Source organism: Xenopus tropicalis, chromosome 7, assembly GCF_000004195.4.
Source record: "Xenopus tropicalis strain Nigerian chromosome 7, UCB_Xtro_10.0, whole genome shotgun sequence".
Taxonomy (NCBI): Eukaryota; Metazoa; Chordata; class Amphibia; order Anura; family Pipidae; genus Xenopus; species Xenopus tropicalis.
Window position 1 is genome coordinate 34,975,287 of NC_030683.2, and position 18,177 is coordinate 34,993,463.

General features: G+C 37.6%; 1 protein-coding gene across 1 annotated transcript in view; it reads right to left on the reverse strand.

The window, feature by feature from the left end:
• Positions 1 to 3,654: 3,654 nt before the first annotated feature.
• hpse2 (heparanase 2 (inactive)) overlaps positions 3,655 to 18,177 on the reverse strand; it is a 142,254-nt gene continuing 127,731 nt past the window's right edge. Inside the window, exons 10-12 of the mRNA XM_018095632.2 lie at positions 15,648 to 15,793; positions 14,037 to 14,183; positions 3,655 to 5,252 (exon numbers count right to left, since the gene is read on the reverse strand). Coding sequence (XP_017951121.2) covers positions 5,087 to 5,252; positions 14,037 to 14,183; positions 15,648 to 15,793 — 459 coding nt within the window. The 3' untranslated portion in view covers positions 3,655 to 5,086. The remainder of the gene's footprint in view (positions 5,253 to 14,036; positions 14,184 to 15,647; positions 15,794 to 18,177) is intronic.

Below are 18,177 nucleotides of genomic sequence, written 5' to 3' on the forward strand. Positions count from 1 at the left end.
GAATTAAGCATTGCTAACATCTGGCAGCTCTGTATTCATGGGGGGGGGGGCACATAGGTATACCTGTGAGTCCTGGAGTTGCAGGGATAGGGAGCAGGATGCAAAGAAGGTAGTGAGGAGCAGAGCACAGCAAGACCTTGGATTTAAATGCTCTTTGAATGAGTGCTAATGAGCACAACTAAGGGGCACAATATCTATCAAAAGCAAAGCTGCAGTTGGTTCATAAGATATGTTGAATATGTGCAGTAGGGCTGCCACCTTTTGCAATGGCTAACCCCGCCCAGGAGGGAGGTAATGACGTCATTGGTCGGAGTAGTGTCATCATGGGGGCGGGGCTAGGATGTGGTGATTGGTGATTGCCTGATTGCCACATCAACCTGAAAGAGTCCTGCCCGGTTTTTAAGATTGGTGAAACCGATCAGGTGGTTTTGACCTGGACAAACCTTCCGAAAACCTGGCTGTCTGGGTCAAAACCGGATGGCTGGCTGGCAACCCAAATGTGCAGTGATTTTATTTACAATACGTAATTAACTTTTTATACCCGACCCTCCTCCTCCAATTCTGCTTTATGTTATTGAAGCAAATTGGCTAAGAAATCAGAGTATAATTTAGCCAGTGGGTACTAAAACCACAATTTTTAGCAACTTTGCAATTGAACTTCATTTTTTATAATTTTATAATTATTTGCCTTCCTCTTCTGACTCTTTTTCAGATTTCAAATGGGGGTCACTGGCACCAGCAGCCAAAATCTATTACTCTGTGAAGCTACTTATTTTATTGTTATTGTTACTTACTTATTGTATTACTTATCTTTCTATTCAGGCCCTCTCCTATTCTCCTACCTAAACTAGTGCCTGGTTGCTAGGTTAAATTGGACCCTAGCAACCAGATTGCTGCTGAAATTCCAAACTGGAGAGCTGCTGAACAAAAAGCTAAATAATTTAAAAACTGCAAGTAATAAAAGACCAGCTGTAAATTGACTCAGAATAGCAGTTTGTACGTCATACTAAAAGGTAATTTAAAGGCTATGCAAGCTGGAAGCTGAAGATGCATACCCGTCAGCCCCATAGATTTTTTTTGGGGGGGCAGGGGCTCTGGAAAAAAGTTTTATTGTGCAAGTTTTGCTTTAATTCCTATAGTTGCTGGATAATAGCTCCCATCATGTTTTAGTCCTTGACAATATAGTTAAGGGTCCTGGGGGTTGGTGAGTAGAAGCAGGCAAGTGAATCTCTCACACTGCAGTGGGGAAAATGTGCAATATATGGAAGGCGTTATGCTCACATGTAAACACGCAGTGTCAGGAGAGAGCTGTACATCATGTTTTACGTGAAATTGTGTTACAGAATGTCACCGTGACCAGATCGGGAGCTGGAAAAATAAAACTTTGACCTTTATTTGGTTCTCAGTCCTGTATCATAATTCAGTCAGAGACTCCAGTGGAGCTGCATTACAAGCTGCCAAGACCCCGCTGTGTGTGGTGTTTTATGGAACTATCATTTGGAAAGATGACCCAGAAGCCCTTCCTGCCCTGGGAAAACAAAGCAGTGGGTGCGCCAAGTAACATTTTTACAGATGTTTATGAAGATGTTCCTGTCTGATTTCAATTAGGGATATATATATATATATTTTTGTAATTGCTATAAAAATGAGTGATGATCAGCCTGGATATCTGGAGATTGGAGTTGTGATTGCTGTAATGATATCAATACATCTGAACACAATTCAGAGTAGCTGGAATGGGCTTTGTAACTTTGCCCACTATGCTGGCTTGGCTTCCACAACATTTTGAGCCATTGCTCGGTTTGTATGAGAACCTCAGCAGAATAGGAGAATAAAAACACCAGTATCAGTGCCTTCCTATGGGGATAAAGCCTTGCTGGGACTGTACCAATGAGCAAATGTTTTTTGGGTTTTTTTTAATACATTTTACACATATAAACACACTGATAATATTTTATCCATTTTGGTTTATGAAATTTGAACTTTTACTAAAAAGGGGCACCAATGTCCTCATATATCAAATGGGATCTATGTTTTCTCCTCAGGCCACTTTTGTAAGTGCCACTCTGGAACCTATGGGGGGCTAGGGTAATATACAGCTACTATGGCTGCCATGTTTGATATCACCACTATGCGTCCTGTGCTATAAAAAGTAGTAAGCATCTCCCATGAGCTCCCATGATACTGGCACAGAGGTGGAGCAATGGATTCCAAGCTAGGAGGAGAGATCTTAATAGGGAAAATAAATCATTGACTCAATGCTCTTTTTTAAACAAATCCCCAGTCAGTGTTTATATATAGGACAGCAGATTTGTATGTATGATGTGCTAGAGCCATTTGTAATTATTATATGTAAATAAATGTCATATGCAGGGTGTTAGTTACCCTTGATCTTGAGGATAGGATCTTATTTGCTAACCAGAAATAACATTATACAGGTATGGGATCCCTTATCCGGAAACCCATTATCCAGAAAGTTCCGAATTACGGAATGGCCATCTCCCATAGACTCCATTATAAGCAAATAATTCTAATTTTTAAAAATGATTTCCTTTTTCCCTGTAATAATAAAACAGTACCTTGTACTTGATCCCAACTAAGATATAATTAATCCTTAATGGAGGCAGAACAGTGCTATTGGGTTTATTCAATATTTAAATGATTTTTAGCAGACTTAAGTTATGGAGATCCAAATTACGGAAAGATCCCTTATCCGGAAAAGCCCAGGTCCCGAGCATTCTGGATAATAGGTCCCATACCTGTACCAAACCTGTTTTACCTAGCCTGAACTTTCCTCAGTATTTGCTAACCAGAAATAACATTATACCAAACCTGTTTTACCTTGCCTGAACTTTCCTCAGTCTGCTCAGTATGAAAGAATCAAACATTTGTATTTTGGCACCAGTACTCAACAGTGTATGGGACTGTGCCGCCTATCGCACTGGGTTGTTTGTGAGTCAATCACAAAATGGAAGTTTAGAGCTTAATACATAAAAACCCATAAAAACCCACGTTCTATTAATTCCTATGGGATTTAGAAGCTTATAAATTAGTAATTAATAGAACGTAGGTGAATTTCTATGTACTGAGCTCTAAACTCACATTTTGATAAATCTGCCCCTGTGTATTCATTGTGTGCCATGGGTCCAGCTACCCTCTACACCATATAAATGAAGGACTATAATATTACTGATATCATGCAGCACATGTATCCCAATAACTTTCTTTCCATGATTACCACAGTGAGGATCAAAACACTTCACTATCTCTAATAGAAATTACACATTACGTTATTTAAGACCCCTAGATCTGAGCCAAGCCCATCCCAATAAGCCTAGAACAAGATGAAAAATACATTTGAACTGATCCCCCCCCCTTACACACAATTCATCCCTAGCATTGAAAAGGAAAATATATCATAGTGGATTCTCCTGTTCTTCCAAGATGAGACAAATGCGCAGGGTGCTGGGGAGCATGACAACTAAGTACCCTGCACTCTCAAAACCATTGTTCGTGCCCTAAGTCCTGGACTTGGATGAAGAGGAGAGCTGCTTTGCAAGAACAAGCAAATTACAATATGTCTGTTTGCATATACAAAGCTGTGATGGAGTCTCTATCTTATTACTTAGGGTGCCTGTTATATAAAGTGGTGCATTACCCTTATGCTTCTTTATTCCAGGGATAAGTCCCCTTCAAAAGAGTTCCATGTACTTTATCAATAAAAAAAAACAACTTTTATCTGTCAAAATGCAGGGAAATACATGTTCAGTAGTGATGTGCGGATTAAGCCAAAAACAGCAGGACATACTTGTTTACCCTTGGGTTGAGCGGGTTCAGGCTGAAATTTAGGCAATCACTACAAGTTTGAGTTGGGTGTGGGTCAGACTGGGGAAGTGCAGAAGTAAAGTACAGAGATGGAAAATATGGGTATTGTATGGGTGCGGTTCCTACAATGGCAACATTTTGAAGGTAAGGGTTCAGTGCAGAAGGATTTTTTTTTATGATACTCGCACATCACTAATATTCAGTACATGTAAGGGCCTGTTTATAAACACAAGTGCTCAATGACACAAGTGCAGTTGTCTACAGCAACCAATCAGGTGTTTACTTTTGTTTTCCAAATATTACTTGGAGAACGGTTGCTGATTGGTTAATAATTCACATGTGCAATTTAGCACTTGTGTTTTATTAACCCTAACAGGTTTCTTTCTGCACACTTTTCTGACAATATATATTATGAAAACCCATATTCACAAATAGTGAATACTCTTTTGTTGCCTTTTATATAAAGTTAATGCTACGGCTGATGTAGTATAAAATGACAGCATTTCAAACAGTAGCCCAGTTGCTTATCTGCTACAGTATAACTCTCTTATTGAGTGATAGGGAGCCCATGCTTCATATATATGTATATATATTGCTAGAGCCTATGCCTGTCATAGAGAAATACTGTATGGCATTCACGTGTATGGGAAGAAATCATACATCCATCATATCTTGTAGTCGCACTAATATTATTTCTCAAGTGTGTCTTGTGCCGAATAGCTTTCCATGTCATTATCTTGTTGATATAAATGTGTAGCTAGAATGATATTGCCCATATAAACAGCAGGAAACCTCAGGTTTTTTTTAGGGGTGAAAAGAGGGGGGAAGAAATAGCTTTGATGTTTGACATTATGAGTAATGAAGAGATCATTTCACTTCTGCCTGATGTGTTCACTGTTCCCTTAAAGCTGATGTCACATAGGGAGGTTAGTAATGTGCTAAAATAGGTTTATTGTTTGTTTGGGGCAAGTAGCAAATTGTAATTCCTCTGGAAACCATGACCATTTATTGATAACTACTAATAACAGCTACAAATCTTCCTGTGTGACACCAGCCTAATATAGGTGAGCAAACTAGTGCATAAAGAGTTTAAAGTAGCCTGAATAATGTAAAAGCCACCCTGCTAGGGTGCACTGGGATACACACATACATTGGCCCCCAGCAGGACGGCCTTCTGATGAGTATCTTAACTCTCACTGTTAGTTTGATCACCACAGACAGAACACTGGATACTTTGTGTTAATCACAGCAATAGGTTTAACTACCGATATCGACACGCCACTGCATTTACATTCTTCACCACATAAAAACCTATGTTCAGGGGAGGAATGACAAGTGTACGGCCGGGTCTAAGTGGTCTCGGTTTGAGCTCAGGGAGGGTTCCGTCATCAACCAGGGCAAGGGGCTGTCCATTCAGTTGCACTAACCTATGGGAAAATAAACAACATAAAAAACAATATATTTAATAGTAGCCCATTAAGGGGAAAATAGAGCCCCAATGTCATATTTTATTCATTTGTTAATTCTGATACATTATTAAGCCAAACCATAATGCTCTGAAGTCTCTCACCTTCTCTTTATTTGTTATTGGCCAGATGAATAAGCATAAATATATTTAACGCTTGCAGTGAGTATTTTTCCAACACATCAACAAATGATTTACCCTCACATCATTATTTATTTTATTATTTTACTTTTCAAAGTGTCAAACAATTTTCCTTGTGAGAATATTTTAACAACTTCATTTACAAAAGTCAACACTAGGTGGAGCCCTTGAAACCTGCAACAAGAAACCTTCAGACACAAAATCATTTTTTGGTTTACAGAGTTGTATCTTTTATAAGAGGCTCGACATGTGGTTTAATTTCAGGTCTTTCCTTCATTGACACTAGTGAGTTACCATTGTTTGTTAAGGAACCAACACATACAGTATATGGATAATACAAGTACAGGCTTGATGTTTAATTCAGAGTAATGGTGAAAAACATTAACTTTGCCTTCCTCCAGCAGGTCCCTTCAAATAGTTTCCTCTGGTCTCTTATGAGAGACAAGCTAGCAGGGAGCATAGTTAGGGAAATAGGGCATTTGCAAAAAAAAAAAGAAAGAAAAAACAATAATAATTTCAGCAGCTTATGCATATAGTTTTACATTCTATTAATAGGCATTGCTTCTTTAAGATACCTTAAACCTCATTGGCCAGGGCAAATATATAAAAAAAAAAGTGAACACTAAAGGGCATGGTGTTTTAAAACTCTATGAAGTAAGTTGTAGGGTGGATAATAAAGGCCAATTTGGTCATGCAGTGCCCCAGTGCCACCAGCAGGGGGAACAGACTGGACTCCTCTCAGGGGCCCAGTTAAAGAAGAAGACTGCTGTGAAAGTGGTGAGGTATTCCAACATAGGGGCAGGGTTTTGGTGGACTGTAATGAAGTTTGTGTGAATCAGGGGCTGGCCCATGTGGGTTTAATAGCCCCCGCTAGTCCATCAACCTTGAATTGCCCTTAAGAATTTTCTAGCCAAAATAAAATGAATAAGTGGCATTTTGGTCTCATATATGGGTCAATAAAATACTAAGTTGTTCTTGGAGTGTGGCTGAACTGGCTCGTATCTGGTGAGGTAAACATATGTCCATCAATGTACAAAATGTTCTTTTAGCATAGAATTTTAGCACTGGTTTTACTTCACAAATGCAACATGCAGAATTCTCCAGGTTGTCCTAAATTACCTGTTAATTTGCAGTGAAAGATGCAAATTTAATCAAGACAACAGTGTAATTGCTAATTGGATTAGACAGATACTGTGTATACCATGAACCACTGCACTTTGTTCTCCGCACATCATTTGCTTCTCTGCCACATAAGTCGGAGGTGATTCTAACATACAGTCATAGCAATGTAAGCCCCATTAATGTTTTGTTTAATGTATACCATTTAAACGCTGACAAAATATTATGAGCTGAATTTAGTTGTCTTTGTTACTTAATAGAGTCTTCACCATATCTTTATGGTCTCCTGCTGCTTGTTATGAGGATATTTTGGGAGCTGTGTATAACTACTCTGTACAATAAAAAGATCACATTTCCATAGCTGGCAGAAGTGTTTAAAACATAATCCAAACATGTCCAAACCTCTTTAAGATTAAGAACATTTGTTTGGAAATGCCGGAATCTCAATTTTCTACCAATCTTTACAGAAGAGTTTAATGTTTGGGTTTGGATGCAGAGGTCTGGACAAGGCACTATATCTCAGGACATTAATGTAAGCCAGGGCTGACAAGTTAAACACTACAAACTCTTTCTAGAGTAGTGTCTGCTTTTTTGGGGGAATTTTTTTAAAGAGGGTCATGAGCAGACTGGAAAAGTCAAGAAGATTTGATGTTGAGAAATGCACCCTAGTTGTAAAGTTTTAAAGCACTTTTTATCACTTGTCAGAACAGAAACCTAATGGAATTAATCTAAAACATGTATGGGACCTGTCATCCAAAATGCTTGGGACCTGGGACCCTTTCCGGATAAAGGGTCTTTGTGTAATTTGGATCACCATATTTTATACCATTCTCTTCTTTACTAAAATGCATTTAAACATTAAATAAACCCAATAGGGTTATTTTGCCTCCAATAAGCATTAAGTATATCTTAGTTGGGATCAAGTACAAGGTACTGTTTTATTATTACAGAGAAAAATGAATTTTTTTTTTTTTTTTTTTAAATCGTGAATGACATGAAAATGAATGACAACCTTTCCATAATTCTGAGTTTTCTGGTTTCCAGATAACAGATCCCATAACAATAGTAAAAAGGGATCAATATCAATGGCAATCCCTCAACACCACTGTTCAAGACCTGTGAGTTAGGCCCACACACGACAAGTGGAATATGCTTTTATTGACCTGTATATATAATGTCTATTCATTTCTGGTTCCTGGTCACAGATGTCACAGTAAGACATGTCAGTGAGGATTCTCACCTCCTCCATCTAGTTTTCATGATTATTATTTTGTAGGCTTCCCTACATGCACATGCTTAGTGGCTTTTAGCTGCTGTACATGTTACACACTGACTTATGGGGTAACGCTAAATGTAAGCCTGAGAAGAAGTAAGAAGTAAGTTAGCAAGAACTGTTGTAGAACACTTAATAATATATTAATGAATCTGGATTATAATTTAGATTAAATAAAAAAACCCTAATCAATTTAGGGGTTTTCCTGTTACTGTTATACAGAGATACATATAACACCATAAAGCATAAGGGTAATAATCAGCTTTAATACATGTGATCAAGTTAGCAATTAGAATTCAGTTCCTCAGACAGGGCCAATATATCTTTTTGCACTTTGCGCGTTCAAAGACGCAGTTGCTTGCACTTGTAGAATGGCAGTATTCAGAGCAGCAGGAAGTAGCAACCCCTAACAAGTGTGTAATTCATATGTACAGGCTACACCAAAGGCTGCCAGGCACAGGAGAGCCCTTCGCTATGGTAGACATAAAGGCAATGCTGCACATTGCATCTTGTGCTGAATTTTTAATCCTGCTCAATGTACATAGCACAGCATTCCCTGACTATTGCGCCAGTCGCAAGTGCAGTTTCGTGCCCCTTATTGAAACCAGAGCAATAGTACATAAGCCCCATTATATGATATCTTATAGCCAATGCATTGTAAAGGTGTTCAAGGGATAAAGCTGACTGATCACCCCCTCAATATACAATACAATATATAATTAGCATGGCCACTTATTAATTTATTTTGGCTAATTACCATGTAATTTCTTAATAACCAATGTGGTCTACAGTGTGCAGAATATTTTGGTGAGTGACAACAAATCCAGCAAATGTAGCTTTTAGCAAATAGAGTTATTTGGGGGTCTTTTGGAAAAAGCACATGCTGTAAGTCAGTAGTGATTTAAATTCACCTCTTTATCACATAACATTTATGTAGTGGTGCTGTACTTAAACACTGAAGCTAATTTATTATTAAGGGAGTTAAATTGCACAAGGGCAGTTGCCAGTAGCATGCAACAAGCATTTCATTTAAAAGGTCTACAGCAAGCTGGGAAACAAGAAATTACTTTATACTACTCATAAGTGCAGTTTAGTATGAGCCCTACTGATTTACTAACTGCTACTCTGTGTTGGCCTCATCTGGTTTAATAGCACATATATATATTTATTTATTTCATTATATTCTTATAATCTTAAACTGATATTATAAACCTAACTTTAATTCTTTAATTTTACAGCAAAGGGCCAGATCTTGCATTGCAACTGTATGAGTACTACAGGAAAAAACAAATGACTGTAAAAACAGTGGCATTTTTTATCGTGAAGAAATGTTTATACTGATGTAGGAAGCTCAAAGCTGCACCTACAGAAATAAACCAGCAGGGGGCACAGCAAGATTTCAAATATATCTTTTTTATGTTCATTGAAACATTGTTAATTATAATGAATTATGTTATGTTCATGACTGAGTTTATGCCACAAATAGCATCATCAAAGCCTGGTCTGATGTTGGACAAGGGCTGGTTGGTAGTGCCTATGTAAGTCAGAACCTGCATTCTATAATATATACATTATTCTGTAGACATTACAGGTCTGGATCAATGCAGACTACAATTCATATCCCAGTCTCTCTTTCAAACCAGTGCCTGGTTGCTACGTTATTTTGGATGTTAGCAACCAGATAGTTGCTGAAATTAGTAACTGCAGAGCAGATGAACAAAAAGCTAAACAATCCAGGACTGGAATTTTCTGTATTTTGTAGCTTTCTGAATAATGGGTTTTAGGCAATAGATCATAAAACCATAAACATAAACTAGAAAAAAAACTGTGTGTCACAGTAATGAGCTGAATGCACTACTTAAAGGAACAGTAACACCAAAAAATGAAAGTGTATTAAAGTAACTAAAATATAATGTGCTGCTGCCCTGCACTGGTAAAAGTTGTGTGTTTACTTCAGAAAGTCTACTATAATTTATATCAATAAGATGCTATGTAGCCATGGGGGCAGCCATTCAAAGGGGAAAAGGCACAGGCACATAGCAGATAACAGATAAAACACCATTGTATTCTACAGAACTTGTCTGTTATCTGCTATGTAACCTGTGCCTTTTCTCCTTTTTTCCAGCTTGAATGGCTGCCCCCGTGGCTACACAGCAGCTTATTATATAAATTATAGTAGTGTTACTGTAGCAAACACACCAGTTTTACCAGTGCAGGGCAACAGTGCATTATATTTTTATTTCTTTAAAGCTCTTTTATTTTTTGGTGTTACTGTTCCTTTAAGGGGTTGTTCACCTTACATTAACATTTAGTATGATGTAGAGAGTTCTATTCTTAGACAGTTTGCAATTGGTCTTCATTTTTGAGGTTACAAAAAAATTATAGCCTCACAGAGCAATAGTTTTTTGACTTCTGGGGTCAGTGACCCCCATTTGAAAGCTGGAAAGAGTCAGAAGAGGATGGCAAATAATTAGAATTATTCTAATAATTCTAAAACCTAGAGAAATAAAAAAGAATGAAGACCAATTGAAATGTTGCTAAGAATAGGCCATTGATTAACATACTAAAAATTAACCTGAAGGTGAACCTCCCCTTTAAAAAAAAAAAAAGTCAATCATGAAGACCAAATGAATAGCTACATCTATAGTATACTAAATGGTAATTTAAAGCTGAACTTGCCCTTTAATACTCTAAGCACAGTGTTGGTTCGTGGACTGGTCCATTTGCTCTGAGGTAACTATGTAACTTGCTTCTTAACCTTCACTAACTATCGTGGGTTGTTCTTGGGCATTATTGTGTAAGTCCTTATTGTTGTGCCTTCCATTGTGTTTCTCTATTTTGCTTTTCCATCAGTTCTGTTGCAGTTGTCGTGTCTGTCATCTTTAATCTCCTGGTCCTTGACCTATGACTTCTTTGATTTTTCAGCGCTGCTGACTGCCTTCTGATTTTGCTTCCCTGCTGCCTGACCTAACCTCTAGCCTGCCTAAATTTGCTCTCCTGCTGTCTGGCTAGACCTTCTGCCTTTTTACTAGCTCCACTTGTGCATTACCTACTGTGACTGCATCAGTTTTCCGTCATTTGCCTTCAGGCCCTATAACTATTCTGATATTGTGCTAGTTGTAAGATGGTTACATGCAGGAGACAGCTATCCCTTTAAGGGTAGTGGCAAATAGGCTATAAAATTGACTAATTAATCAATGGCCTTATACCATGTGGAGCACTGTCCAAATTTGCAATGAAGCTTGTGATAAACTCTTGTAATAAATTCTGTTTAAATTGTTATGCCTTTTAATGTGCCTTTTATGGCATAAGATGCTGTGTTGCATCTCATATTGCATTTAGGATAAAGCAGCCCAATCTGCCACACTTACCATCCAGGTTACCTGCTGTTCTGGGGCCTGGACTACTGTACTACACTGCCATGGTGCACAGAACACATTTAATGCACAAGTACAGGAACCTCTGAGATGAGCTAGCCAACTTTTAAAATAAACTTATGGGCACAGATGTCCCCCGCATTTCCTAGGTGTTACTTTGTTTTGAAGACCTCCCTCTGTACTTTTGTAACCAAACTGTGACCAGTATAAGATTGCATGTCCAGTGAGAATTCAGCCATGTCACCCAAGTCAATTATATCATGCGTTTTTCTGGTGGGCCAAAGATCCCCAGCCTTCTCCTTTCCCTGTCTGACTTGTTTTTGGGCAGGTTGGTGACATCAGTTGGTGAAATGATGACAGGTGGGTGTGTCAATCTGTCAATCAATCTGCCAATCTGGGGTTTAAATGGGTGGCCAGGGACAAAACAAGAGAGTATTACAAATTTACTGGCAACTACATTCCCGGTAAATTTGTAATAATGGCCTAGACTTTGGCAAGTGGCTAGGCCGGTGAAATACCAGCTGAGTGGCCACCTTACTCTAAAATATATATATAAGTATTTAAGAATAGATAACTGTATTTGAATTTAAAGTTTCTATAACCAATTGGTACAATTTTCTTAATGCAGGAATAGCCAGCACTTTGCTTCAAGACCATTGCTACACTGCACAGAAGGTGCCTTTCTTATGACTAGCATAGTTCTCTGTGTAAAAAATGTAAATAATGCCCTGTAAATACACAGTGTTGTGTATGAATCTGCATTAATAAGTGCATTGTATTTTTGGAAACTCAACATTCTCTGCTATGTGTGAATTTAGGCCTAGGGCTGTAAATCCCCTTTTCAGTGCCTGTTTTCACTTAATGCCCAACACACACACAAAAAATAAGAAAAAATTTACTAGCTTTAATGAACTAGACAAGAAATATACAGTTTAGTATATATACAGTTCAAGTTGAAAGTAAGGTTTTGAGGAATGGAATTTCTTTTGTAATTATTAATATTGTTTATCAGGTCACACCGTGTAATTTCTCTCCCACTACAGTATAATGTCCTTTTTTATGTTTAAGGAAAAAAACATACTTTGAGCTAATCGGACTTAACAGTGCTGGTCCAGTGTAAACAGAACAAACCTGAGTCACTCCGTGGTAATGGGTACCTGCCATAGTTTAGAGAAGTGCCTTTACCAAGTAGGAACTCAGATCAAACCAACAGTTGGCCCCAGAAGGGAAAATAAAACTAAAAAACACACACAGCAAATGTAAAATCATATAGGTTCAGTGTCGGACTGAGACCCAGGGGCCCACCAGAAAACCTTATGCCATGGGCCCACTCTCCAAACTATTTTTCATCCACTTCTTACTCAGTATCTATATTTTTTTTATCTTTGCTTTGTTCCCATAGAAAAATAAGTAATGACCATGAATTAGGCCAAGTGGCTAGAAGCAGGAGGGCCCACTGACACCTGGGCCCACCGGGAATTTTTTGGGTATCCGACACTGAATAGGTTATCTCTACAAATAGGTGCTTTTTCACTAAAACTGCTGAGTGAGTGCAATATTATTTTTCTGCTCAGTCACACATTAGTGGATATTGTTATTGGCAGAGTTATAATTTTATATGCCAATAGACAGTGAAAGACTCACGTACATTAATTGGCCTTGACATGACGTTGCATATTTTGGCCAAAATGTGGTACTGGCACATTATTTTTGTAGGAAGTATATAAATTTAGGCTGAAACTGTGCCCTGGGCTCAGGCAATCATTTTTTCCTCTCTTTCTAAGCATATAATGGCTTGATATTGTTTCCAGCAGCTGGTCAATGTTATAGCATGGCATAGAAAGAGTGCTGGCAATGTCTTTTGTTTTTTATCTCTAAAGAATAACGGTACAGCTAAGGAGCACCTATGGGGTTGAATCACTAGCATCTAGCAATCAGCAATATGCCATTAAGATCAGAACAAAGTGCCACAATTTATCAAACAATTTCTAACTGAGGTCCTAACAGCCTTTATCATTTTCTTAATTTGGACTGATCCTCCATCAGTTGAAGCTCAATTTCCCAAGATAACCAAACAAGGAGGAACAAACCTATGAAAATTAGACCACAGGAAAAATGTCCCTGTATCTGCCACTGCCATCAAATATTTACTGTGCTTGGGGAATAATCTGAATAATAGAAACCAAAAGGTGATACATTCCCAGAGAAAGTCATGCAACTTCATTATATAAGGCAACCTTTAAAGTTGCATTCTTTGACTTGCACTGTGAGCTGAGCTATGAATTTCTGAGAAACAGACATAAAACCAGTGGTGCACTTGTTTACATTTTACTAAGCAGTCAGTTTACAGGCACCATAAATCCAAGGAAGCTCTTAAGTACACAGTCATTTATCTGGGAGGTCTGCATTTTTTGGCTGAACCAGGTTTATGCATAGGTAGCATATGATTTTTATTCAAGAATACTTGGCTGTTATGATAGGCCCATTTAGATGCGTATACAAAGGTACTAATTCATTGACATTACTTCATTGACTAATTCATCGACAATGAGAAATCTGGGATTTGCTATAAAAGTGAGATGAAGCAGGGCTAAACAGCCATTTTTTATTATAGAGGCAGTTTGAAAAAAAAAAATTCAAGGAATTGTAAGTGAGATGCTGGTGAATAATGCCATGGCATTTTATAAACAAATAGCTACTCATGAAAATTAATCATGTTAATGTGCTCTTTGCTTCAGTGATTCGGACACAGCTTAGTATATATATGAAGACAGATATAATGATGGGCAAGAGAATAGGGTATGTTTTTCAGTATTTCTGTTTCTTGGACACTTACTTTGACTGTATGCCCTCAGCTCCAATTGGCTGAAGAAGATACTGATGCACAATTCTGTCTCGAAGTGTTCCTGCAAGCTTGATTTTTTTTCTTGATCGATGTAGGTTGATGATATAAAGTGTTATGGATCCTCTCACATAATTGTGACTAAAGAGTGAAAACAAAATTAAAAAACAAGGTCATATATTTTTCTTCCTAGTCTGTTTCCAAAAAACCAACGTGATGTAGACAACATTCTGGCAGGAGAAACCACTGTTAATGTAAGAGTTACAAAATATCAGCAAAATGATATTGACATCCCCTTCAAGAATATTACTTTATTACAAAATTGAAATGGGGCTGTATATTATTTTGGTAGACCAACCAAAACAGCAGCTTTCAGGGGGAACTTAGTATTCCCTGCAACTGTCTCTGTGCAACAGATATGGCTTACTGCTGTATGGAGTTTCCAATGCAGCTTATTATATTTGTGCTTATTAGAAAAAAAGCAGATCAGTGAAGCAGATGAAGCATGACAGTGTGCCTTTAATAATAAAATTATGAGACTACAACCTCATGGTGCAGCATTACAATTCATTATAATTTATTAAAACTTAATCCAAAAGGTATAGATATGTGTTCTTGGCAATGCAGAGACTATCTTCTACTCACCCTTTCCATTTCATGTCTTCCAAGTTATTTATCACATCCCTTCCTCTCAGTTATTTGCATGCCTCTCACTGTCATTTCTATCACTAGTGTCTACTGTTGCAGCCAGTCCAAATCTTCTGATGGTCACCATTCTATGTTCCAGCCTACCATTCCAACGTCTTTTTCTCTTAATATCCTTTTTAATAATCTCATCACATGTTTGTGAATTGTCTCTCATACTGTACTCAGGGTAATGACCTATAAACTATCCTCTCTCCAGTTCATCTGGCTCCTCCTGCAGTGTGCACCCATTTTTATCTCCCTGCCAGTTCTGACACTCACTTCCTGACACCTTTCACCCATCCTTTTAATGCTAATTCCTCCTGTTTGTTTGGATTCTCCATTCTTTCAGATCCATCTCCCATAACATGGCTAATCTTTCCTGCAATTTCTGTATGTTTGCCCCCTTCTTCTGTGCTCTTGCTTATTTTCCTACATCGACTCCCATCTAGTTCTCTCTGCCATACTTTTCCCCATTCTTCTTATTCACTCCTTTTATTCAGTCCTTGTTATGTCTTATATCTAGGACTGTTTTCTGTAATGAATCCATCATAGAATCTTTCTTCGGTCATCCCTAGTCTAGTGATCAGGCCTCTCAGCGATGCCCCTTTTTATAAAATTCACAACTGTTAGCAGCTGTTCCTGTGTTCTTAGGGGGTATATTATTCTTTGCAATTTCTGTTCTGTACCCCCTAGGTTGGCTGCAAGCTTTGTTATTTGGTACAAACACCAGGCTATCTCAAATAACTTTCACAGATTTCTTAGATATTCTTTTCACAGTTTTCTTCTTGTAATGTATCTGTGAAAACCCAGCCTGGATAACTGACATGGAAAGCGTTACATTTTTTCTCCCCATTGCAGGCAGGATTTCATAGGAATAGCTGCGGTGATTAGGCTTATAAATATATTATATTTATTTACTTCTGGTAACTGGTGCAGTGAGCATAAATCCGAAGTTTATCACGTATTACTTTCCCTGGACGACGTTTTCTTTGGATTCCAGCAACATGTACTGCCAATACCTTAGGTCCAACAAGCTTCTTAAAAAGAAGAGACATCCAGTAATCCTGCAAAACCAAATTCCAAATTTATTACATTAGTAAAGAAAGATTATTTATTATTCATATTTTCCATAAAATAGTTGCCAGTGCCACTTGCATTTTTATAAAACAAAATACCACAAGATGCTAAGTTAACTTTCATATATAACCTTATTAACCAAAATGTAATACTAAACAAAAAAAAAGTTAGGGCAGTTTGCACTGATGTCACTGTTTGTATTTCCCCAAAATGTATTATTAATACCTAGATTTGAATCTGTTTAAATAATAAAGTATTTAAATAGTAAAGTACCTAATCTAAATAAAAAATCCCCTCCCTCACACAGTTTTCCTCATCTCTTCTTCTGCATTTGGTGTCTAATGCTGCAGCATTCTAGGGGTAAGTACTATATGACTGGTTTCCTTCCTTCCTTCTGATGGAGGAATAACTTTCACAGGGTTAAAAGCAGCCCCAGGATCCCCTTTTAAGTATGGACAGACTGAAGCAATTGAAATTCTACACACACACAGTGGCTGTGGTTATAATTGTAGGTTGGTCAAACAATCATATAACACAAGCAAATGTCACAGTTTACTAAGCAAACATTGTACATTGCACCAACTTCCTACCATATTACATGACATTTTCTTGCTATCAGATGGGCTTTTGGCAGGCTATGCTGCACAGGGCTTTTTCCATTCATTGAGCGTGGTAGTCCAATGAGTTGTTGATGTAGGTACCCTTTGTGTCCCATGCTTGGCTATGTTTAGCTTGCATTATTGCATATGCTACACCATTTCCATTTGTTGATGGCATTGCTGGCAGCTGGCATGGGTAAGCCTTGCCCCATGGCTAAACTAAACTTTATTTAAGCCTTTGTCAGGATTAAAAACAAGGTCAATTGTCAACATTATGTATAGGTGTATATAGGTGTGTATAACACAGAATATATTATACAAACCTAAAGGGGAAACACACTTTTAAATGAACTAGTATATGGAATAGTATATGTAGTATATAGTATAGTATATGGAATGGTCTATTTTTACCAAACTTTCAATTCATCTTCATTATTTTATTTTTTTTTATAGATTTTGAGTGATTTGCCTTCTCCTTTTTCTTTCCAACCTTTAAATGCGGATCAGTGACCCCAACTAAAAATTATTGCTCCGTGAGGATATACTTTTTATACTAATGTTATATTTTGTAATTTATCTTTCTTTTCAGGCCTTCTGCTATTAATATTTCAGTCTCTCTTTCAAACCATTGTTTGTTTTCTAGGGTAAGTTGTACCCTGGCAACCAGATAACTGCTGAGATTCCAAACTACGAGCTGCTGAACAAAAAGTTAAATCATTCAGAAAACATGATTAAATAAATAAATATTAAGACTGTTGTCTCAGAATGTCAATTTCTCATCATAGTAAAAGAGAACTTAAAGGTAAAGTACACATTTAATTTCCTAGAGGTTTGCAAATAGGTTGGCTCCCAAATAGTCTCAGGGAATAGTGTTAAAGGCAGCTTGACCAGCTTGTGCCAGACTAACCCTTCAGGGTTTGCACAGAGATATGGAGCATACGATGTTCTCAGATGACTGTACGGACGTCAGATTTACCTTGGAAGGTAATAAATAAATCTCTGATAATTCATTTTGTACAATGCACTTATGGCATACGTTTTACAATACAAGCAGAATTACAGCAAGTTAGGTTCCCTGCCGTCCTTTAAAACGCTAGTATCGGAAACACAAATATTTTATTACTTTCTTGAAGTCAAATTAAATAGAAAGCATATGATCTCATGTTGCTGAGAGACTTGCAAATACTTGCAAGGTTTTTTAACAGATTGCATAGAACCCATACTGGGATATATACAAATCAGTCATCTTTAAATGCTGAACAGATACACTCTGAAATATGCTTTTGAAATAATGCACTTTTTAAGATCTTGATGAATCAAAATCTAATATGTAAGGACAGTTGGCCATATTTTTGTCTTTTATCAATTATGAAGAAATTTTTTTTTGATACAAGAGCACTTAAGTTATTCCAAAGTGAAAACAGTTCACACTTAATAAATTACAGTAGTTAGTGACACATATCTACATTGGTATTTCCCTCTTACTTGTGAGGGAATTTTTGTAACATAGTGTTCTTGCATTGCTTACAGCTCTCTATTACCATCAGAAACCATCACAGGATGCCCTCATAAGATTCACATATGCCATCTGCTTTGCATTACTTACAGCACATTTACACAAAGACTGTTTTTTTTCTGTCTACTCGGGAATAGCAGACAGTGTATTTTTTTGTTTTTTGGGGTGGAGCCAGTACCCTGCAGGTTCCCCATGGCTTCAGCCAGATAGGTGTCAGCCCCTGGGGAACACTGAATTCAGCATTCCCCAAGGCTAC